Consider the following 25,749-nt stretch of genomic DNA (forward strand, 5'->3'; position numbering starts at 1 on the left):
GAAGGACCAGGGCCCCCTACAGCTCACACAGGCAGGCTTTGCTGGGTGCTGGAGAAGCAGCGAGGGGCCCAATTCTCCTCCCTCCCCCTCCCCCCATGGAAACTACCTGCCTCTCCTTTTGGCGGGGGGGGGGGAGCTGCCAGTGGACCCTGAACTGCAGGGGGCCATGGTCACTCCTTCCTTGGTAGCAGCACCCCCTGAGGCCACCCGGGCAAGCAGCTAGTAGGCAGGAGCTACCCCAGTTCAGAGGCAGCATTCAGCCCAATCCAACTGTTCCCCAAGCCCGAGCTGGGGCAGCAACCATCCCCTAGCAGCCCACCCAGGCACCCCTGGTGGGCGCTGCTGCTGCCAAAGGAAGGACCGGGGCCCTCACCAGCTCGCCCCCTGGCCATGGGAGACAGGAGGGTTCCACAAAGGGGGGGGGAAAAAAGGATCAGGCCCCTCACTGCTTCTCCTTCAGCTCGCCTCTCCCATGGTGGAGGAGGATGACCTGTCAAAAGGCTGCAATGTTACAAATAGCTACAGTGCAAACTAAACTACATACAGATGTGGTTTAATTTGCAATCTAACAAATTTACTTAAATCGCAAAGAAAAATCTGCACATGTGCAATGTAATCTGCAAAAACAGGCAGTTTTTGTCATGTGTACCAGCACCCACTGAAGGCATCTTCACTGATCACAAAAACACCACCTAGGTTGGTGTGGTTCACACTATACTAATTAGCTACTTTGGAGATTAGATATCACATAAGAACAAATTAATAGATTTTAGACTGAATTATTAAAAAGGTGTAGAAACAAAACACCAGATTATCTAGTTTATTTCTAGGAAGTTTTCTTCTCATGTACAATTGTTTTACAAAAAAGAAAGATGCCTGAATTTAAACTATATAATCAAGGAGAAAAATTCAGTCTGCCCAAATCATTTATACAAGTCATGTTTGATGTTTCAGCCATCATTTCTCAGAAGATTCTATAAAAACCTCTAAACCAAAAATGAAATCTTTAAAGTTTAATATTCTCATCATTAGAAGCATCATACTATATGCATTCCATATTTTGTTTATAAATATGGCACAGAATAAATATAATGTTTTGTAGGTATTGCATTGTAGTATATTTCTAGTATAATCCATTAGCTTTGTAAAAGGGACCAGAATCATTTGTGCAGTTTCTCAGTCTTTTGACAAAGGACTGGGCCTTGTGTCTCAGCTGTAAAACAGGAAAGAATTACTTTAATTACAGAGATTATACAATTGCTATATGAAAAATATGCTTTAGTCTATTTTTAATTTTATTTACATAACGCTGGTGATGCTGAGTGAGGCAAAGGTGGTAAACAAAGCAGTAAAGCCATAGGGACATTTTGCTTCTAAAAGCTAGGGGAGGTAATGGGATGAGACTTTGTCTCTGTTTAGACCATGCTTCATATAGTTCAGTCTGTCGATGATTTCTTGTGCCACAATTTTACATTTAAGTCTGTTGTTAAAGTTTTTTGTTTAAGAACAACTACTTTCATGTTGGCAGTGGGGTAGTGACATGGCCTGGGCCCTAGAGCAGAGATGCAGCAGCAAATTCCAGTTGCTGCTGCACTGCTAGTGCTATTGCAAGCTAGTAATAGCATTCTTTTTTCTTCACCCCCTGCCTCCAGTAGGCACCCTGGTTGTAACGTAGTTACAAGTTATACCACAGCACATTGGTAAAAGAGCAGGTGAATGAAATCCAGATGTTATAATACAGGTTGTTTGGTCCATGGTGATGTAATCTCCGATAAGGCAGCACAGTTGGCATCTAAATCCATTGCAAGGCTTGGTGCCTTGTGAGAATAGGAGTTCTGTTGCTGGAAAGATGTGGTTATATATACCGTTGCATGCTTAAAGTGCCACTCTTCAGTCTACATTGGACAGATGGGGCAGTCCCTATGTGAAAGCATGAATGGACACCAATTTGACATCAATTCCAGAAAAACACAGAAGCCCATGGCAGAACACTTAACATTCGTAGACTTTCCACCTTTGACCTTAGAGTACTTGTTCTTAAACTTTGACACTTTAAAAAATACCTAGTTAAATGCATAATTGTTTAAAAAAAAAAAAAAAAGTTATGCACAGATTGGATTGTGTTAAATACAGTTACAACAGGGATTAGATATTTTTACCTGATTACCTGGATTAATTTTCATAACCCTTATGTCCCTCAATAGGACAACTGCTTTATATGCTTGCCTGTTTTTCCATTTGCTTATTGATCCAGTTCAAAATTCTGATCTTGCTTTTAATGATACCATATTCACTTGAATCCAAGACTACTTCAAATTTAAGGTCAAAGCAGGGGTAGAGAAAGCAGTAGCAGAAGAAAGGCAAGCAGATGTGGGGTAAGAGCCTGATCCTTGCCCCTTACCTCTCTCCTTCCACATATTGAATGGGAAGAAGGGAGAGGACAGATGGCTCATTTTGGACTCGGATAAATACAGTGCACTTCTTTTTCTTCTGTATACAGAACCTAAGAACTACAACAACATAGTAAAGAAGTTCATTTTCTGTGCTTTTGGCTATGGAACTCCCTAAATAGGTAACAAAACTAAGTCAAGGCCAGAGTTAAATCTAAAACCCACTTTTTTGCTATCCCTTTTCCAACCAACAATATTTATCAGGAAAAGGAAAGAAAGGCAAGAAGGAAGAAAGGGGGAAAATACATTAACAAATAAAATGAATGAGTGAAAATAGCTGAGGATCTGGTTCTTCTGAACAATCAATATTAATGATACCCTGATTTTGTACACTTAATGACTCTATAGTTTATGAACAATATAGATGGAACATATAAAGAAAATGACAGAGTGCAAAGGATTTTCCACAAACAAAGAAAATAAATTAATCAGAGAGGTATATAACCATATCGTGTTTACATCTGTTATATTTTTAATAAAATTGACTTAAAAGCTTAGCCACAAAGGTGTTACAAGCCTTATGTAAAATATAATGCCAGATGTTGTTCCAGCGGACTTCTTAATATCTGTTTACTATTGTTTGGGAATTATGTTTCCATTTTGTTTGTTACATATAAATAACTTGATATACAGAGAAGCAGATTTGTGTTTGGTAATATTTTATTTTGGACCAACTGTCTAGTTGGGGGAGAGATTAAAGAAGCTTTTGGATACAAAGTGCATTTTCTCAGGTCTGAAAAAGAAACCAATACAGCCTAAAACAATGAGCAGATAAAACAAAAAAATAACTCGCTATGTCAGTGAAACTAGTCACTCATAGAAAGTGAAGAGGGCAGTAAACCTGTGGAGCAAAGAGTAGTTATCAGAAGTTGAAATAGATTGATTATGTAGAAGAATAAAGCCATTCAAAAGGGAGGCTTGTCATTATAGCCTGTGGAGTACAAAGAAATTAGCAGAACCAAGTAAATGTGAACAGTCAACCCTTTGTATTTAGTCTCTGGCTTGTGTAAACCGGATTGCATACTTGTATTCTGTGTATAATATATACTGCTATTTAAGGTTTAGTCCTGTACAAACATTAACACAGGTTGTACACTAGTTAAGGACTCCTGAGTATGCTTCTTCTGATGTTTGTGGTCCACTAGAGCTGAAGTAGAGGGAGAGGAGCATTCACTCCAGAGACACAGCACCAACCTACAGTATATGACACAATGAGAAATTGACTGTGAAGGAAAATGTTCATGGGGTGACACTGGAATAGTTTGTATTAGTGACAAGGCCCCTTAGCTGCTCTAGCTTTTGTTTTTCTCTGAATACAGCTCTTAAGCATAATCAAGTAAGCCACTGCTGTTGGTGGTAGCAGTAACTGGAAAGCCTCATAACGAGTTTACTTGCATCATTTGATTTCTTTGGATTGCATTTGAACTACAGTTTGTATTGCAATTTCTCTCTCCTGTTCCTTTGCACCCAGTTTTCCTCTTCAGCTATGTATATTTGTATGTGGAAAAGTGTGCTTGCATTGTTCAGCACCGCATACATTTTTTTTTTTTCTTCACATTTTATGGAAGTTCACTTAAGCTACTGAGCAAACTGTCATGTTCTACCTTCAATACTTTAGATCTTTGCTGCTTTCAGCAGCCTGTGAAATTCAGTCCTTTTTCTACAGCAAATGGGACCCATATAATAATCATTCTTGGTACCTCAATATGACACTGTACTCCTTAGCATGTGTATACTGTGTATCCAGAAAAACTAGAACAGAATTATTTGATGTAAATGGCTTCCTCCTTGCATGAAGACTCTGGATATTCTTATAAAAATACTGTCCAACCACATAAAAAAACTATTTTCTAAAATAGTAAAAGAATAAAAGATGTATCTTAGATTAATTGCTTACTGCTTTAAAACTGTGATACCCCAGAAACTTATTTCATTTAATACACTTTTAGTGTCTAAGCTAGTTACTATCATTTTGGGTAAAGCTGCAGGCTAAGTTGCCTTTTTTTTTTCCAGTTCACTGTTTAAATGATTTTTTTCAGTCTTGACATTCTTTGGCCCTCTGAGTTATATAGTTTCATAGTTTTAGGGTCGGAAGGGACCTAATAGATCTTCTAGCCCGACCCCCCGCCGCTATAACATAAAGCGTGTAGCATAGTATGGTGCTTGGATGTTCTTGGAAGTAAAATTCTGGAATACTTAAAAAACATAATTTCCCTGTATTGAATAATGTTAAACTGCTTGAATCTCTTAACTACCTATGGAACAACCATATTTAATTTAAATTCCATTTAACAGTTTGAAGCCAGATAAACAGATAGAGACTATATCATAAAGTCTGTTCAAAATATGGAAGTTCCTGAATGTTTGGTACTAAATGTCACTCATTTTTAATTGGAACCCAAACTTTATTTTTTTTTTCCCATGAGGTGAAGAACTTTAAAATACTTCTTGAATACTGAGAGGGGGGGAATGTGGGGCTTTTATTTTCGAGAAAAACATCTTAGGCTAATTCTGCTTTTTGTAGAATTTTTTTAGCACTATGTAACTCTTGACCTTTGCCTTCATAGCATTTTAGACTTGGAATTAGTTTATTTCTTTCTAGAATGAGAGAAAATGAGGAGATGCCATCAGATTGATCAAATGAACTTGGTCAGTTGCTATTCCCCTTGGAGCCACAATTTCTAGTCTCCTGAAGTTCAGGAAAAGAATACCTGCATATTCAGGTTATCCAGATTATTGCTTCTGCTATACCAGTGAACACAAGCATAAAGAGTAGCAGTTTTATATTCCAGTGCCCAAACTAGGACTTCGACAATTTTTCAGATTCATGAACATACTCAAATATATGTGAGCCACTCCACTGGAGCATAGTCTTAAGGAGAAGAATGGCTATTCAGGGCAATAGATCTCCTAAGCCTACTGAAAACAGTGTGAAGTCACTTTCCATCATTTTAAAATCCCCCAGGCTTTTAGCTAAAAGACTGGTCAAGAAAGATGTTCCCAAAATAAGCATATAATCAAATATGCATTACCTGTATATACCTTAATAACCATTTTGGGACTAAAGTTGAAAATACAAATGATGATAAAACCAAAGGTGTTAACATGATTCCAAATCTTCTAGTGGGTAGCTAGAAACTCAGTGGTGTGCTGTTTGAAATGAAAGGCTCTTTCATTATTCCACGCTCTGAGATGTGCACATCTCCCTGTGGAAGATTTTGGATGTTTAGCTTTTGAGCAGTCATTAATTGATCTTTCAGATCTACATCATCTTTCTTTCTTTGTCATATATTGAACAGATGTGATTTACTAACTTGGCCTGTTTTGCTGCTTCTTGAAATCCTAAGGACCTGGACACTTGACACTTCAGCATTTATGTAACTTGGACCATATTTGTGGAACACTGATGTAAGTTACACTGGGTGCATCTACACATGAAAATAATGTGAAACAATAAACTCCAGAGCAGTTTAAGCTGGAGTAAGCTACTCCTGGGCACAGACTCTACATGTATACCAGGACAGCAGCAATTTGAACCAGGGTGGAGCAGGCCTGGGTTGCCAGAGGACATGGGATAAGTCTTGGGCTCTGGGTGGTGGAGGGGCTGGCTGGGGCACAAGAGTGCCAAATGTGTGGAGCCATGTGGCTAGGCGGTAAGCAGAGTCTGGCCCCCATCTGACTCAGCTGACCAGGCGCAATTTACATTCATGGTCAGCACCTACGTATGTGTTTAATTGCACTAAATTACCCTGCTGTAAGATAGTACTGTCCTACTGTCACTTGCAAGTACTATCTTATGGTGGAGTTAATTAGGTTTCTGCACTGCACGTGTAGACAGTGATGCTTTACTGCACAACTAATTAATCTACTCTGCAGTAAAGCACATGTGTAAATGCACCCACCGGGATGCAAACTGGTAATCAGTCATTACAGGAAATGGGTAATAGTCTGCTTGAATTAAGCAGTCAACTATCTTGGAATAATGATGAACTCGTGACAATTTCAGTGGCATAACTTACACTAGTATAATTTTAGATTCTGATTTTTTTTTTTCTTCCCCCTCGAGGTATACCATATCCTAAGAAGTCTGACCCCTGTAGTGCTGTACATTTTGTTTGTTGCTTGCTTACACCAGTGTGTTTTCTCATGTGTTCAAATAAAGGCATATCCTCTCCAAGGCTCATGCAGAAAGAGAGAGAGAGTTCTTCTTAAAGACTAACCAAAAGTATGAACAAGAGAAATCTGTATACAAGGATTATCCATTTTACATGAGCTTCTGTTTTTAGGAAACCCTAACTCACTGAGACTTAATAGGCAACAACTTATTGTCTATAATCTCCTTTATTCTCAAACTGTATAAAAATGGCTGTCCTGTAGCACTAGACATGTCTCTTCAATGGATTCTGAACTTTGTTGATTATCTTTATACCAGTGGGGCAGTCAGTTTCAACACAGACGAAAGAGTGAGAAACCCTGTTGTGTCAAATACAAATCTTTAATGTGGCGAAGGCCACAGGTAATAAGACGGGGGCGGGCAATTATTTTGGGTAGAGGGCCGCTTACTGAGTTTCGGCAAGCCATCGGGGGGCCGCATGACAGGCAGCCTAGGGCAGATTGATTAATTTTCTAAATTTTTTATGGGCCTGGCGGGCCCCCGGGCCACATTTTGCCCACCCCTGTAACAAGGGATCTCCGGGAGCTGTAATTATCTGGCCCAGTGTACTGTATAAAGTAAGATATCCTGATCTTCTCTTACACTAGTAAGTCTTTTCTGCAAATAGACTTCCAGTACTCTGAAGCAGTATGGTATCCTAGAAAAAGTAAAAAACTATCAACCAAGTAAACTTATCTGTGCTTTGCGACAGATTTCTTTTTGTAATTGTCCGTCTTTAGAAAGTACAGGTGGTAGCAAGGAATTCTTTAAGCACTTTATAAATTCTTTAAATACTTTTTCCTACATATAATGTGAAAAGTTTTAAACCTTCCTGCTAACTGCCTGAAGTTTATTTTCACATAATTCCAGGCTGTTAATATTATCTTTTTGTCTCTGACATTTTAATTCACCATTGAAGTTTTACATCTTGCATTTTTAAGTGCTGGTTATATATGAAAGTTGTAGGGTTAAATCTGTAGACAGTGCTTTAAAGCTCCTATGATAATTGTTCTTAGGTATGTAGTCCTTCACTGTGGCTCTAGAGACAACTATTTAATAGACAACATTTGAATAATACAAATGTGCGGCTGGTAAAAATGGATTAGGGTTTCAGGGTGGTACCAATGGGTGATATTTAATATTGAATGACATGTATTAAGACAAATGCTTTTATATATAATTTATTTGGCATTGTAAATGCATTTATCTTGTGAGATACAGACCCCCTGTTGCCACATGAAGTATTCTGGAAAGGTTCAGAGTAAATAAATAATAAAACCACTTTGATATACAATCTAACAATATTAAATATTAAGACTTTCACATGATTGATTTTAATACTTAATTAACTTATTTAAAGTCCAATGTAACTCTTTTTGTATGGAAGATTAGACAGACAGAAGTTAAAATGTAAATTTTTTTATTAAATGGGACAAAATTAATTGCATTTCACAATTATCAGCTTCCCTGACTTAACATCTTCCATCAGAGATGCAATCTAGTCCGTTTCACTGTGCCCCCTTCCCCCCCAACCCAGCTGATTGTAATGTTAACTAATCCGCTTCACAATGTTGGTCTATTTTTGTTTGCATCATTCCGTTTTTAATGATGTATAATCTGATACATTTTATAAAAGAAAACAGACTTGCTTAGTGCTATCTAAAATGTATCGACTTGTGCACTTTTCTTCAGAGTAAATAACATCAATGCTGCTTCATTGGATGGCAGTGGTACTGATCTTTTGGATCCCAGTTGTTTTAAAAGCTTTTGTTTTCTCATACCATTATATTTGAGGCATTTGTAATAAGTGTCCATATTTAAAGGAACGGTAAGGGGTGAGAGGGTTTTCACAGGGGCTAAATGGAAATAGTTTGCAGTTTGAAATAGCCAGGCCAAGTGGACCCTCTCATGTCCCCTGAAAAATAAGGATATGTACACCTTTAGTGTGGTGCCACAGATGGGGCGGGGTACCACACACCACACATCTGTACTTGTTTAGATGTGGCCTTATAAACAACAAAAATTGCATTTGTTCTTAGCTATGACCTGAATTGTGATATTCAGAAAGGCTTTTTTTAGAGAAATATTGTTTTATCTTACCAGTACTTTAATCACACACCCCTCCATTCTAATGATTTGAAATGTCTTGTTGTGGAGATGTGTTTCATACACTCATGATTCCTCTATACAGCTATAAGCACAGATGTTTGTGAACACTTGCAACATGATACTGTTGAACGTAAAACAAATATGAAGCTGTTACCAATTTTGACAGTTGCTTTTAGGTAGCATATTTTAATCAGTTTGATTTCATTGGACAGCAAGTAATTTATCATTTAGCTGACCACTTACTTCCTTTACTTGTCATTAGTAATTTAAAAGAAGGACTTCTAGTATGCTTATATGGTGTCCTTCCATCACTACTTCTTTGCAAAACTCAATTACTGCCTTAATGGATGCAGTGGGCTTTACCTTTATTCTTTTTTACCTATCCTGTTCTTCATGCTTCCTAATTTTTCTATAGCATATTGAAAATATTTCAGATTTTATGGAAACAGGTTTAATTAAATTAATATTGCTTAAAACGTTTCTTTTTGCATGGTTTTGTGTGGTCATCTTACTTAAGGTTTGAATAACTCATTTTAAATCACCTATAGATGTTCTGATACTCTTACTTGAGATGAAAAAATATTCCAGTGTTTTCGTGTTCATTCTTGTATCTTTGTAATTAGAGGACTCCAACTTTTACTCTGAGGCTTTAAGGACATTTTAAAAATGTTATGATTTAAAAAAAAATCAATGGCAGTTAACTGATTATGGGTAATGGACACATTTAGTGATTTTTCTTTTTAAATTTAAAAGGCTAAGACTTTACTGATTATGGATAATAAATGCACAACAATAATTTGTTTTAATGTCTTACCTATATGTTACAATAGGATTATTTTTGCAAAAGGTGAAATGAATTAATGCCAATAATTGTTTGGGACAATGTATGTCATCCATATTCAAGTAATAAAATACGTTATTACAAAATTCTTATTGAACATTTTTTTTTTACATTGTTTGGGGTTTTTTGAATTGTGCTTGTGAATAGCATAACTCCTAATTTAGCTGTATGTAGCCATTTTGTTTGATGCTGTAAAAGCTGACTACCTTAGGTGTGCAATTTGGTTTTAGGTTATGAATTGGCAGCATGCTGAAGTTTGCCCTCTTGCCACAGTTTTGTGAAACTTTGGTTCTAAATCATTAGGCATTGTGGAGGTGTTGTAACCTGGGCCAGCAATTTATTTCACTTTACTTTTCTGAATACATCCTAAAAGAAGCTAATCCTAGCCAGTTGGTAATGGACTTACTCATAACAGATGAAAAGTAAGGATGACTTAAATCTCTGTCAAAGAAGCAGTTTTCATTTTAGATAGTTTTATTTCTTTTGCATTTAGAATTGATTGGCTTGTTTTCTGCAAGGATGCCATTCAAATAAATGGAATGAATGAGTAACTAACCCATGTGTGAAGGTCTAACACAGCTAGTAAAACTTGTGCTTGAGACTGCATGGGTAGAAAGGTTAGGTCTAGATAGGTTATCAGCATAAGGGTGTTCTGCATCTGTCTCCTGCCTTGTACAGGTCCTTCTTTTGCCCCAACACCTATCAAAGAAAAGTGACTTCACAGGCCAATTTGTTATGGACTGCTGTACATTTTGCCACTCTAGATTTCATAGATTTTATAGACATTAGGGGCTGGAAAGAACCTTGGGAGATCGAGTCCAGCCCCCTTGCCATAGGCAGGAAGTATGCTGGGGTCAAATGATTCTAGCAAGATAAGCATCCAAACACCGTTTGAAGGAGTCCAGAGTAGATGTTTGCATCACCTCTGGGGGAGTCTGTTCTAGACCCTGAACACTCAGACTGTAAAGTTTTTCCTTATCTCTAGTCTAAACCAACCTTCCAGAAGTTTGTGGCCATTATACCTTGTTATCCCTTGGGGAGCCGTGGTGAACAACTGTTCTCGCAGATCCTGGTGCACGCCCTTTATATACTTTTGGTTGCCACCAAGTCCCCTGAGCCTTCTCTTCTTCAGGCTGAAGAGTCCCATGTCCCTGAGCCTCTCCTCATAAGGCTTGCTCACTTGGCCTTTGATCATGCAAGTGGCTCTACTTTGGACTCTCAAGTTTATCCACATCCCTCCTGAAGTGGGGGGCCCAAAACTGGATGCAGTATTCCACCTCAGCCTCACTAAGGCCAAGTAAAGCGGGAGGATGATGTCCCTGGTTATGCTTGAAATGCATCAGTGGATGCATGCCAGAGTTTGGTTTGCTTTGCTGGCGATGGCATCACATTGGAGGCTCATGTTCATCTTGTGCAAGACCCCAAGTCTTTCTTGGTCGTGATGCTAGCGAGCGTAGCACTGCCAAGCCTATAAGTATGATGCTGGTTTTTCCTCCCAAGGTGGAGCACCCTGTGCTTCTCTACATTGAATGCCTTCAGATTTTGGTCCACCCACCTTGTGAGCCTGTCCAGGTCGGCCTGTATCCCCAGCCTGTCCTCCAGTGTGAATGCCTTCCCCCATAGTTTAGTGTTGTCTGTGAACTTTGCCAGTCTGCATCTGATGCCTGAATCCAGATGATTAATGAAGATGTTGAAGAGTACTGAACCAAGTACTGAGCCCTGAGGAACACTACTGGTTGCTTTGTGCCATGTTGATTTGCTTCTGTCAACTAATATTCTTTGGGTCCAACCCTGGAGCCAGTTCCCCAGCCATCAGATCATGAGATGGTCAAGGCTGCAGTTCCCCAGCTTAACCATGAGAACATCATGGGAGAGCAAGTCAAAGTCTTTCTTGAAATCCAGATATGACATCAACCTCATCTCCCTTGTCCAAGCAGTGCATCACCTGGTCATAGAAGGAGATGAACTTGGTCAAACAAGACCTTCCAGCAGCAAAGCCATGGTGGCTGGCACTCAGAAAGTTGCCTTCCACTAGCCTGTTGCTGATGGAACCTTTGATTTTCTCCAGGATCTTTGATGGATGTCAAACTGATTGGCCTGCAATTCCTTGGATCTTCCTTTCTTCAAGATTGGGACCACATTGGTTCTTTTCTAGTCTTCTGGTACCTCTCCTGAGTGCCACGAGTTCTTAAATATTAGTCATAGGGCGTGCTGTGATGTCTGCCAGCTCCTTCAGGACTCTCAGGTGCATTATGTCCAGGCCTGCAGACTTATGGATATCGAGCCTCTCTAGGTGTTCCCTCACTTGATCTACATCAGTTGTGGGCCCATCTCCTGCCCCCTGGATGCTTTGCGTCCTGTCCGACAAGGTGACCCCCTTGGGGTAATCACACAAAGTAATCGTTTAGGAGATTGGCCTTTTCCTGGGCATCAGATGTCAGTGGCCCCATTTGATTTAGTAGGGGTTCTATGTTGCCTTTGTTCTTTCTCTGACTTCCCACATATCTGAAGAAGGACTTTTTGTTGTTCTTGATTTTTGTGACTAGCCTGAGTTTGGTTTCTACCTTGGCTTTTCTGGTCCTCTCTCTACAAGTGCGGGCTAGTGTTGTATAGTCCTCTTTGGTGATGATTCCTGTTTTACATCTGGTATAGGCTTCTCTTTTTAGTTTCAGAAAGTCCAAAATTTCCCTATTGAGCCAAGGGGGTTTCCCAGCCCACTGACTGCATTTCCTGCGGGACAGTATAGACTTTCCTTTTGCTTTGAGATTTGCATTCTTAAGAAAAAACATTCCTTGTGGACTCCCCTTTCTAAGGGGCCCCATGGTTTCTTAGTGCCTGACTGACCATACTCCTGAGTTTGTGAAAGTCAGCCTTCCCAAAGTTGAGCATTTTTGTTTCACTGAGAAATTTGACCACCCTGTGTTGGACAGAGAAAGTGATCAGTTTATGGTCGCTGTCACCAAGCTTCCTCAGATCGCTCACTAGATCATCCCCTTTGGCCAGAAGCAGATCCAGCAGTGCCTCTCCCCTAGTCGGCCCGTAAATCTCTTGCGTTAGGTAGAGCTCATCAACACAAATGAGGAAGCTACATCACTGGTCAGATTTGGCCATGTGCTCTTCCAGTGAGATGTCAGGGAGGTTGAAGTCATCCATGACATCCATGCATCAGGAGCGTGCGGCCTCAGCCAGTTGCCTATTGAATTCATGATTCACCTCATCCTCTTGGTTAGAAGGACTGTAATAGACTCCTACAATTATATCCCCTTCTCTGTGTTCCTCCCATATTTTAACCCAGAGGGTCTCATGACACCCTCTTTGGTTGCTAAACTCTGTTTGAAGGGAAATGTATGCTCCTTCATGTAGAGAGCTACCCCTCTTCCCAACACCATCTCTCCTGTACAAGATATAGCCCTCTATACCTGTGGACCAGTTGTATGTGGATTTCCATCAGGTCTCCGTTATCCTTACAAGATCATAATCTTTCTTGCTCGGGAGAAGGGCCAGTTCCTCTTGCTTCTTTCCCAAACTCCTGGTGTTTGTGTACAGGTAGGTGAGCCTACCATGGGACACCCTGGACTGCCTGTGCGCTGGGATGTGACCTTTCCTTGGGATGTCGTCAGAATAGGTTCCCTTGGGCTACCTAACCTGTTAGTACTATGGTTGTTATGACCTGGGCTTGAACTGTTAATTGACCATCGGTCTCCCAGCAGTCCTAGTTTAAAGCCTTGTGAAATAGGTCAGCCATTCTGGCCAAGAAGAGTTTCTTCCCTTTGAGGGTGAGGTGGAGGCTATCCCTTCCCAACAAGCTACTGGCTCTCTCCCTAAAGTGTGGACCGTGGTTGAAGAAGCTGAACCCCTCGCGATGGCACCATCGGCGGAGTCTTCTGTTAACCTCTTCAATGCACCTTTCTCTCTGATGCCCATGACCCGTAACTGGGAGGATCAAGGAAAAAGCTACCTGTGCCCCCCAGACCCTTGAGCCCAGCCTCCAGAGCACTGTAGTCACTCATGACCCAGCCGGGATTGTTCTGAGCTGTGTCATTCATGCCCACGTGGATGAATAGCATGGGGTGATGGCCGGCCGGATGAGTTTGGGGATCCTCTCAGTTACATCCTGGACATGAGCCTCTTGGAGGCAGCAGACCTCTTGGGCTAAAGGGTCAGAGCGACAGATTGCTCCCTCTGTCCCCCTCAAGAGGGAGTCACCCACCACAGTTACTCTGTGCCTTCTCCTGGGTGTGGTTACTGGTGGCACTCCATCCTCACATGCTGTAGCCAGCGGCTTGGCTGGCTCTAGCGAAGTAAGGGGTTTGAATCAGTTGCGCAGCTCCAGGGGAGTGGTAACCCTGGTGCAGTGCCTCCCTGGGCCAGAGACTACCTTCGTCTAGACAACCACTGACTGGACTTCATGGTGGCTCTTCATTTCTGCTCTAGTGTTCTCCACCCTCCTTACTCTTTCCACTTCTTTCTTCTGGTGGAGAGCCTGGTAGTAGGCGTCCAGTTCTTGTTCTTCTTCCCTAAGGTGTGCAACCTCTGCACTGCTGCCTAGAGCTCCCTAATTTAGCACTTGAGGGCCTCCACCGTTAAGCACACCCCACAAGAGAAGGTGTCAGTGCTCTTAAACCCAGCTGCCTGCATACGTGCTCAGCAGCCTCCACAGCCTGGGGCTCCGTCTGGGTGGAGGCTGGGGCCATCGGTTCTTCCTGGGCATGGGCAGGGACCGCAGGCTCCGTTTGGATAGAGGCCAGAACCATAGGCTCTGTCTGGCTGGAGACCTCAGTGGTACCAGAGCAGGGGGGTCGAGCCGCAGTGAATTTTGGGGTATGATGTGTCTCCCCCCCCCCACTATTGCACAGGTAGTAGACAGTGCTACTGCTGTGCTGACCCTTCTCTTGAGGCTTGCTGCCTAGAGCCTCATGCCCAATGCTAACTTGCGTGCCGGGCCTGGAGTGCACTTGTTTGCGCTCTCTGTTCACAAGGCTTCAGTCACATGGTCCCTAGGGAGCTGGGTCAGGTAGGAGTCGGGTGGAAGCATGACCATCCTCCGCTCCTTTCAGCTCCCTAGCACCGACCCGCCATAGGCCATACCTACATTCCAGCAGTGCTGGGAGTATGCATTGGTGTGTGTTGTGGGTCCTAGGAGTCCCGGGCTCAACAGGGGTGTGATGGGCTTCTGCCCATGCATTTTTCTCTGGAGCCGGGTACAAGCTATGGCTTCTGCCATTGGCGGGCCCTTTTAAACTCCTGCGCATCCACAGTAGGGCCTGCTGCTGACGCCGCGCCGCTCTCAGCAGCTGGGGGTCACTGTCCCTGTCCTGCTGGAGAAGGGGGCAGGTAAGTACCCACCCTTCTCCTAGTCCCTCACTATGGGTGGGGAGGACTGAGCAGGAGCCCCTACTTGGGGGTTGGGCCAAGTAGGAGCCTGGGGGGGGGGGGGGGGGGTTCTCTTAGCTGCCTAGCACCCACCCACCACGGGCCCCACCTCCCTCCCGGCAGCACTGGGGGTCTGGGTCTGGGTCTGCTAGTTGTGCGCTGGGGGTTCTAAGGGTTCCGGCCTCAACTGGAGCACGACGAACTTCTGCCCGTGTGTCTCTCTCCGGAGCTGGGTTCAAACTATGATCCTGAGATCAGGATCTTCCAGATCCTGAGCACTTTATATTGTGTAGATATGTTTAAGGTATCATGTTCCTTATTTTTCAATATGTACTTAAAAAGTAAAATAAGAATCAGACTGGAGCTCTATGAAATTGCTGCTGCAGGCCAAGCTCGCTTGCAATCCTAAAAATAACTTGAGATGCAGAAAATGTGGGGACCACATTTGGCCAAAGCTGTGATGATAGGATTTTATTTTACTGTCCTGAAGACTATAAATTTTTCAAATACTTTTTCTAAACCTCTTAACGTTCTACCATGAAAATGCTGTTAAATTACACCTTATTTAACAGAAACACTATGTTGTAGGCCATTACAAATCAACCATAGGTCTGTAAAGAATTAATCTTTCTCAAAGCGAGATCCCATGGATAATCATAATAGTTTAATAGTATTTTTTTCTTTTGCAGTTTGTTAGAGGAACTTGAAAGAATTAAAGTATAAACTATTAAGAAAATTGATTGGATAACAAAGAGTTGCCAATACCAATAATAAAAAATAAACAGGGAAATCTATTGTAAGAGTAAATGTGAAAAATAAATCACTTCAGTTGTTTACAGGGATATTTGAGAATCTTTTAAATTAAGCTGCCAAATGCAAGCCTGTGGTTCAAAAAGCATGGTAGTTGGGTAGTGATAAAGGAAACGACTAGAGAGATATGAAAGGAGATTAGAAACATAACCCACTGGAGCAGAATCCTTGCTTTGTAGCATGTAGATACAGTACAAATAGCTAGTAAGAATCTGAAACAAATTTCTCTAAGAGAAGGTTATTAAAATTATAAAGGCCAGTAAGATTACTTTGCATCTGATTCTTAATTTGGAAGTTATTCACTGTAATTGCACAAATAGAGAAGCTATGTCTGAAGGGCCATAAAAGTAAAATTCTAGCAATACAACTCTAAAGCATATAATTTCTGTAAAGAAGAATCCAAAAGGTCAATAGAAAAGCAATTACAGTAGTGTAGCAGAGAGAAACGAGTGAGTAGCTAAAATTTTAGCAATGGAAACAGTTACAAAAATCTTTGTAAAGATTTTTTTGATAGTTTTACTGTTTAATTTTTTCAAGTTTTCATTCATTTATCATTTTAGGATCAGCTAGTCTCAAATAATCTCCTTCTGTGTTGTACTGCGGCCAAAAGAGTGGTGTGTGGCCAGGGTGGTTAAATACTAATCAATAATAAACATATTTTAGAATTTAAGTTATTTTGTACAATTATGACAAATTCCACCAGAAAGTCTATGGTGAGCTCATGTACATACATTAATTGGTCACTTTCTGGTCTTGAGTTAATATATAGGTGTATAAATATTAATCGGTGTGAGAGCCAATTCAGTGTTACCCATGCAATTTTATGGAGTTGTTTTTTTTACTTTCTTTAACATAACCTGAGAAATGATAGACACATGGTGCATAAAATAGGAAAAAATGCAAAGATCCAAGGTCCACTTTAATTTAGGAGTCTGTTTATTACTAGCAAACTGCAGGTATAAAAATCTGACCAGCACCATACGTCCTTTATTAAAATAAACATGTATGTGAGAGAGGTGACTTCTGAATCCAAAATGTATCAATCCTAAAATGTATGCTTGCTCCTCTCAATAAACTTAAGTTTCATTAAATGAATGCAGTCCCAGAGCACCAGCCCCTTCCCAGCAGGGAAATGTCCACCTCACAGCGCAGACCCCTGCTAGGAAGAGGTTTGCACTTCCCAGACACCGTGACAGGGGCTACTGCCCCCATCAAAGATCCTGTTCCTTTACTGCTCTAGTAGCCGGCCGGGGGTGTGGCCAGAAGCCAACTGGCAGGGTCCCTTAGGTGGAGGGGCAGGGTGGGGGTTATTTCCCTCTCCCTCTGGCTTCCAGTGGAGGGGGCAGGAGAGGGCTTATTCCGCTGCTTGCCCCAAGCAGGGAATTGAGTAGGGCAGTGGGGGTAATAATCCCCCTCTCTGCCTCAGGGGGCCAAGCCAGCTGGCATTTGGCCACACCTGGCCCTACCACTGCAGCAGTGAGGCGGGAGTGCCTGGTGGATCCCAGCTTGGGTCCCTACTGGTGGGACAGGGAAAAGGGAATTAAATGCCCTCGCTGGCCAGTTCAGTCCAGGCTACTGCCCGGGCTGACATGCCCCCCACCCCCATCACAGCTTTCCTGCAGCTGAGGGCATGCTCTAGCAACCCCCAGCTCCTGGCTTGAGCAACTCTGCAGGAATGTGCCTGCATTTCCTCAGTCCAGAGGGAATGTCTGTACGGTTGCAAACTGATTCAATCTAGGCAGGTTAGACTAACCTGCAAAAGTTGAATCAATTCAGGGTTCAGCTTTTTGAATTTCTGTTCTTAGCCCTAGATGTTAAAAAAGTATATAAAAAGTAATTGCATCTGAAGAATACTAGAGCAAGAACTTTAACTATGTGGAGTTCATTTTTAACATTTTTATAGAACAGTTCATCATGTCTGGTTATGTTATGCTTGGAAACGAGTAGAATGTTAGGAGTATTTACGGTATTATTTGACTTTTGTTATTATAAAGCAATGGAAGAAACATTTCTGCATTCATTCCTTCTCTGTTTTTCTTTCACAGATAAGTGTACTTAGTGGAATTGCCGTTGCCAGTATGTATCATTCCATATCTGAAACCAGTCATCCCTTGCAGGCAGAGGAACAAGAAATAGGCATTGATCCCTTGCAGAGTTATTTAAATAAGCCTGATGAAGGTGAGTTTTGTACTTCTGTACTTTGTGCTTGGAAATCTTGCATAAGTGTCTCATGATAGCTATGCCTGTCATAATTTGTTTAATTCTCTCAATGAAGTTGAGCAGGGCAACTTAAAGAACATTTCACAAAGTGTGTGTACAGTACACTGACACTAATGAAAACCACGAAAAGTCGACTTTCAATTAGACTGAAACATTAGCCAAATGTTTAATGTGCTGTCATTCTTTTTTAATCATAAACCAAACAGTGACTTCTGCAAAGAATATTGAAATGAAACATGGCTTTTTGTTGCAACTGTTTCAAAGATAGGCTTTTTTGGCTGGTTTGCATTGCTTTAAGGTTTTGGGGTTTTTTTCCCTTCTTCCCTATGGTAATTTTTTTTTTTTTTAATGCCAGTAAAGACTTATTTCCCCCATTTCCTTTTCATTTTGAACAGTTAATATTACCATAAATAAGAACTTGAGACCTGAGATTGAATAGACAGGATTAAAAATGGAAATTACTCTGTAACCTAAGATCAATTAAAGGCAGTTTTCAAAGTACCTGTATGAACAGTGAGAACAAATTGCTTGCCTAATGCAAGTACTTGTCCGTGTTACTTGTCCTTTTTACTTATTTGCTAGTAGTGACAATATAGTTGGTTAGAAGGAAGTGATAAGCTTAACAAGATGCTTGAAACCTCATCCTTGTCATGAAAACATTTCTCAAGTACTCAGTTATATACAATGACACCTTAACTACCTGTAATTTTCCAGTCAATGAACCCATGTACCAGGAGTGCACAATAAAAAATTTATTTTAAATTACAGAGTTGAAACAACTTTGTCATGTTCCTGAGTGCCTCACCCAAATCAGCCATTCTCCGTTTGTGCATTTAGGTATAAGTCTTCTAGATAATAACGTATATTAAAAAGGGGAAAATGTAAATTTTTGCTTAAATCAAGTTTCAATCACTTTCATTTTATAAATAACTTAAATGTTGCCCTATAACACGTGCATGCAACTTCATTGTTCCATTTTCTCCTTGATTACATTGTGAAGCATTTTCAAGGTAAGAAAAACAGAACAGAGATCTTAAGGAAAGCATTTTTTTTTAAAACAGGTTGTAAATATTGTAATTTTTCTAGGTGAGTTTCTCTTCTTTTAGATTTGATCTCTGAAAGGTAAAGAGCTGTCTTAGTTTGATAAAGCAAATACATTTTCTGTATACATTTTCAGAAATTTGGGATAATGGTTTGTAAAAAATCTCAACAAAAATGCTTCCGCATTTAAATATTTGTGATTTACATTGGGTTGGTTTCTAGTGAACACTAATAAACAAGAAGCTTGCAATTTTGTAATTTTAAAAAAAAAAGATCTGTATATTTCTCTCAGCTCTGTTTCGAGACAAATCAAAATTTTTACCCTGTTACAAAAACACTTTTAATTAATTTTACCCTTTATTGTGCCCAGGAGTGATTAGTTACCTTGACTGAAAAGGCTTTTCATTTTTTATCCCATCCTTAACATTTCTATGACATACAAAGTTATTAGTATTGAATTGATGTTTAAAAGTGCCATTAATTCATTTACCCCAAATGTTCATTAACAATGTAAATGTATGCTGATGTTCTATGAGACAAGGAAGTGACTAATGACTCTTCGCACTAACAACACTTAAAATGAATAGAAACTTTAGATAGCTAATCTTGAAGTAATCAAGACCCTCATTCAGCTTGGCATCTCTGTATGCTCTAAAACAGCTGTCAACTGTTAAAAATATATACACAACACACACATACGCACATGCAAAGATAAAGATATGTAAATACATGGTTCCCCAAGTCATAAAGGTTACCAACTATGGTACATTTTTTACGTTCAATCTATGTAAATATTTTATATAAAGCATCTATTTCATCTTCATAGTGTTTTTTACTGTGAAACACATACTGCATTTTAATTTGGTACCATATGTATCCAGCATCAATCTTTGACGTTTTATTTAATTTTAAGTATTTTTAGGGGTGGGGGAGGTGTGATCTTGGATATCAAAGCATGCAGTTTTCCTTGCTCACCCAATCTCACTTGAAAGTTAATTTTAAGGAGGCAAGCATTGCTTCCAAAGTAAGCATTTGGACTCCTAGAATGTGTCAGATATTGAGTGGAGACTTCTCACAAAACATTACCGTTCATCCAGATTGCCATTTTTTCATTAAAATTTCTGTATTCCCCCCCTCAACCAGAAATGTTTTTACAGTAATATAGATGTGTGTCATATCTGTACAATATGTGAATGTATCATATGTACACTTGTTTCCAAAGGAAGAATTGAAAGTTTTGCTTAAAAATACCAGAGTACTTTTGGTGTGACACAAGCTTGACACTTTCCTGGATAGGGAGAAGGTGTTTTAATATAGTAGAAAAAATATAGCATCTCATGAATGGGAAGTGGCACCAGATGAATTCAGAAAAGGAATTAATCAAGAAATAGCGTTGTGAGGTTTAGTTATTCCAATGGTTAATTGTTCTCCCAAAAATATTTTGAAATTTCATCTTAGAAATCAACCAGAAATTATGGACTTGATACAGGATTCACTTTATGACACTTTATGGCTATTATTATATAAGGGACCAGACTAGATGACTGTAGTAGTACCTACAGTCCTGAAATCTATGAAACAAATAATTTTTCAATGAAAGTTTAAATTATCCTACAAATACATTCTGTCCTCAGGTGTAATTATCCACATGTCACTTTTTGAACCCATTTTTTATCACTGATTTATATGTTGTACTGCTAATAGATCCCAAAATGGAGAAATGATTTCTCCATTTGCTGTTTTACTGCTTTACTATACTACTGGTTATCAATATTATATTTAATAATAATGTATAGGCCCAATTATAACAGAAAATGAACCCAGGTATATGGTTTACTTAATACTATTTATAAGATTAATAACAAAAATATCACTAAAGAACTTTTTTAGGCATCTTGTTTGGGTATTACAGAAATTGACAAGAGGTGCAGCATAGCTTTAGAGATGCCCTGTACAATATTATAAAATATCAGGTGATCTGTGTTGTTCTTTAGAGCTGTGATACATGGTTAGAGTATTGTCTTAGAGGCTAAATGGTAGAAGTTCTCATAGAGCTGAGAAAAGACAAATAAGGCAGATCATTGGTAAATGTATTTTCACCGTTTATATCTCGTCAATTAAAAAAACCAAAGAAAAGAAACCAGGTTTGAGAAGATGCACGAAATATTAAATTTGGGCCATGATGTATATAAAATATATTTTCTTTAATCACCTTGCTTGATTTTTAATTTGAGGGGAAAAAAAGTAAGCCATAAAAAATCATAAGGATAGGATGCTGGGGCCTTGAATCATAATAAAATGTATCAAGTGCATGCTTATTAGTAAGTTACAATATTCAAGGAATGAATAAACCAGTAAAAGGAAAGCGTTTATTGTTGGTTTTGTTTTTTAAAGAGCTGTAGGATCTTTAGGTGATTATACTACTACTACTACTACTACTACTACTACTTTGTAGAAATCTTGATTCTCGTATATATAGGGATCTACCCTATTTGCGATTTTCATGTTTTTCACAGAAAATTAAAAAAAATGATTTCTGCGAACCTCGTGAAAATGGCGATTGGTATGATTTGGGAACAGAATTGTTAGGAAAAAGCTTACTAAAAATAAAACACTGGCTAATGGGAGTCAGCAGTCCTCAGGGCCACTGCAGCCCAGCCTTGCGGCCCACTAGCATGAAAGGGGCAGCAAAGATGGCGGCTTTCCCCCGTCCCTCACTGCTAATTGGCCAAGAGGACCGCCCATTGTCCGCCAGTCAGCGGCAAGGAAAATATATACAGATGCAAAAGTGCTTCTTCCATCATCTTTATCACTTAAGTAGTGGGACAGCTGGAATCGGTTCTTTCTTGACCTGGTGTTTGTTGAATAAGTAGGATTATGCATCTCACTATGTTCATGTAAACCAGGGGCAGGCGATTATTTCAGGCGGAGGGCCGCTTGATGAGTTTTAGTGATCTGTTGAGGGTGGCATACGTAGCCCTGCCCCTTCACAGTTGCCCTGTCCCCTGGTTGCCATCTTGGGACCAAAAGTCCCGCCCCTTAACCCCTGACCTTTGCCACTGGAAGTCCCTCCCCTTGCCCCTGGAAGTACTCCTTTTGGAGAGGTGGCCTTGAAACTGAAAGTTATACCCTGTCATATGGTCTGTGTCATAAGACCCACCCACCCAACAGGAAACTGCCCTGCTCGCCATATCTGTCCCAGAATCCCCTACCCTCATTACATGATCCCTGACATCAGAATGTGTACCCCTTGACTGCCCATGCCCCAATGGCAAGTAGTTCCTGACTACAAGGCCCAGACCTACATAGCACAGCAAGGAGCCAGCCCTGCCTGTCCTGTTTTGGCTGCAGCAGGCAGTTGCCAGCTGCAAGCCTGGACCTACATGTGGGGCAAGGAGCCAGCTAGGGCCAGCCTGGCAGCACCTGATTCCCAGCTACAAGGTCAGGACCTCATGGCCAGACCTATCCCCTCTCAGCAAGGGTTCCTAGCTGCAAGGCAGGAGCTGGCACCCCACAGTACTGCATAAATCAGCTCAACCTGCCCTTCCAGACAGAACCTGGCTCAGCCCCTCCTTACCTTCAGGACAGAAGAACGTAGCCCAGTTTTCCTTCCCCTGACCAGTACTGGTCACCAGACCCCTTCCACAAGCAATGACCCAGCCTACCCCATCACACCCCAGTCATGACAAGCTGGCCAAACCCCCGACCCATCGCTGGTTCCAGCATGACCTGGTCCTGACCCATCCCAGTCCACCCCCTGTGGCACAGCAGAAGCCAGCCCAGGCCCTGGTCCCCTCACCAGCACAGCCCCCTCCAGTGCTGTAGGACCCCTCTCGTCCCTAGCTGCAAGGGGCTCAGCTGCAGCTTTCCCTCCCCGGTGCAGCCCAGCCGGCCCATCCTGTCCCATATCAAGTGGCGGCTTCTCCATGTGCTGCTGCACTTTCCCCCTTCCTGCGCCAGCTGGTCTCAAAAGGCAGGAGGCTGCACAGCCGCTTCTGTTGGCCAGTGCTGACCCAGTTGGGATCACCCCATCCCCAGCAGCACATGGGGAAGCCAGCTTCAGCCACATGCTGCTCCAGATGGGACAGGCCCAGCCGGGTTGGCACCGGCCAGGAAAAGCAGCATGCAGCTGAAACTGGCTTCTCACATGCTGCTGGGGACCAGACAAGCCCGGCCGGAGTGGCAGGGGCTCAACTGCACTTTTCCCCTACCTGCGCCGGTCAGTCCCGAGCGGCGTACAGCTCTGCCGCCGCTTCTGCTGACCGGTGCCAACCTGGGTGGGGTCAGCACTGACCGGTGCCAACCTGGCTGGGTTCATCCCGTCCCCAGCAGCACATGGGAACCTGGCTTCAGCCGCATGCTGCTCCGGATGGGACAAGCTCAGCCGGGTTGGCACTGGCCAGGAAAAGCAGCATGCAGCTGAAGTCGGTTTGCCACGTTACTGGGGATGGGACGAACCCAGCTGGATTTGCACCGGCCAGCAGAAGCGGCAAAGCTGTGTCCCACTCAGGATGGGACAAGCCCGGCCAGAGTAGTAGAGGCTCAGCTGCACTTTCCCCATTCCCGGCCAGGCTCCCCCCTACCCGGCCCTGCTCCTCCCATCCCCAGCAGCATGTGGGAAACCGGCTTTAGCTGCATGCCGCTTTTCCTGGCTGGTGCCGACCCGGCTGGGCCTATCCCATCCCATCTGGAGCAGCATGCAACTGAAGTTGGCTTCCCACATGCTGCTGGGGACAGGATGAACCTGGCTGGGTCGGCGCCAGCCAGGAGAAACAGCAGCGGAGTTGTGCGCTGCTCGGGACTGACTGGCACAGGTAGGGGAAAAGTGCAGCTGAACCCCTGCCGCTCCAGCCGGGCTCGTCCCATCCCGAGCAGCATATAGCTCTGCCACCACCTCTCCTCCCTGGTGCCGACTGGGCCAGAGCTGCAGCCCAGCCTGACTCTGCACAGCCCAAGTGGCATGGTACGGGGAAAGCCTGCCTAGCAGCTGCTTTCCTGGGCTGACCTGCAGGGCAGGGCCCTTTCTAGTCCCGTGAGGAGGCAGAAGCTGGCCCAGACGTTCCTTCCCCTCACCAGCACCACTGGTTCTGGCCCAGCCCCCTCACCCCTCTCAAGCTGCAAACGTGGCCTGAGCCAGGGGCGGGGCGAGGCCTGAGGTCAGGGTCAGTTGCCTCGCAACCAGAACCCAAGTAAACAGCCTGAGGTGCTGCAGCCTGCAGCTGGTGCCGCCGGCTGCTGCTGGAGGCTTTTAGAGAAGGAGCTGCCATTACCTGGGTTTTGAAGAGGTTCCATGGGCCGGAGGGAAGTTTGCCCAACCTTGGTGTAAAATCGCAATGAATTCAGTTTCACTTCTTACTGGTAAATAAGTTTTTAAAGAAAAATCTAGCACGTTTCTTCCCCAAGAATCAAAGCATGTTCAGGTCATTCTCTTTCAATAGGAGTGCATATACTTTGGAGATATTGTTTTACCCTATCATTTTCAAAGGTAAATTTAAAAAAAAACCTTGTTAGGAGAAGGTTAGGAAAAACCTGTGTAGAAAACCATTTTAACTAAAAATGTAGAGGTGATGAAGCACATTTTATGTTAAAACTCAAGGGAGCAGGCTGAAAGTCTTCCTCACAATACAGAACCTCAGTTCTACTCTTGCCAGTCCTTGAACTTTTCACAGTTACGCAGTCTAAGAGTTTCATTGATCCCTTTACTCATATACATGCAACTACCTCCTCTGTATCCTGTCTTTGCAATGTATGCTTTTTCTCATCCCGTATTTAAGGAACTGGGTTGATTGCATACCTCCAGGAGATGAAATAAGAACGAGTGTTCTGGAGCAGCTTATATATGCCTGGTCCCTTCTTTCACCAGATCTTAAATGAATTGTCTGTTTCAAGCTTTCAAACCTAAAGATAAATTATCTAAGTTACTTCCAAAGTGTGATCTTTTGTATGACAGAAAAACTTAACATCACATTACTTCAGATTTACTTTTCTAAGTGTCTTTTTAATATTTGGGGGGAAAAAACTAGGGCTTGGGCTCTGACACTTTAAATCTAAAAGGTCAAATGTTAGACCCAAACTTTATTTTAATAAAGTTCAATTTTCAAACATATCTGTCTTGTTCTGGTGATTTATTCCAATTTATATTAAAATAAAAACCCTATCATTGCCTCTGTTGCGAAGCAGTATATATGGGCATGTGTTACCTTTCCACTTTTCCTGTTTTTGAAACTTTCTTGTGGTCTAGTGATTTTTTTTTTTTTTTTTTTTTCATTCCAGGAGCCTATTGGAATAATTTTCTCTCAAGTATAAAATATTTTAAATGCATTTGCACTCTGTCGGAGGAAATCTGGGTTTTATTAAACGTTCCCATTTTTCTCCAGCAAAGACTTAATAAACCTGAGAGAAGAAATTTCAGAATCTGTGCTCTTTTGCATCTGACTTCTTTCATATATCTAACAGTTTTTGTTTTTTTCCTCAAGTTCTTAATGTTTAAATTGCAAAGCAGCAGTACAACTCAGGGTAGCTTTAACCATTTCAGAGCTATGATATATTTGTAATCTAACGTATATCAGTTGTCATATGGTAGTGAATATTTTGAAGAATATAGTAGACTGTATTCCTTCATTAATGTAATGGGGAAGTTGATCCTCTGAGGACAAACTGGAACAGTATATTTAATGCTCTTCAATTTAATTTGCTCAATATCACAATTAATACAATTAAGGTCACTTGAAATGAAACTATTAACGAATTGG

General features: G+C 41.6%; 1 protein-coding gene across 6 annotated transcripts in view; it reads left to right on the plus strand.

The window, feature by feature from the left end:
- Window positions 1–25,749, plus strand: part of TBC1D5 (TBC1 domain family member 5) — a 519,218-nt gene that overhangs the window by 199,803 nt on the left and 293,666 nt on the right. For all 6 annotated transcript variants that reach the window (XM_014517945.2, XM_014517952.2, XM_025198935.1 and 3 more), the window contains one exon: window positions 17,782–17,914. In XM_014517945.2, the coding sequence (XP_014373431.1) occupies window positions 17,815–17,914 (100 nt within the window). In that variant the 5' untranslated portion in view covers window positions 17,782–17,814. Of the gene's footprint in view, window positions 1–17,781; window positions 17,915–25,749 lie in introns of those variants that run through there.

This window comes from Alligator sinensis, unplaced genomic scaffold, assembly GCF_000455745.1.
Source record: "Alligator sinensis unplaced genomic scaffold, ASM45574v1 scaffold29_1, whole genome shotgun sequence".
Taxonomy (NCBI): Eukaryota; Metazoa; Chordata; order Crocodylia; family Alligatoridae; genus Alligator; species Alligator sinensis.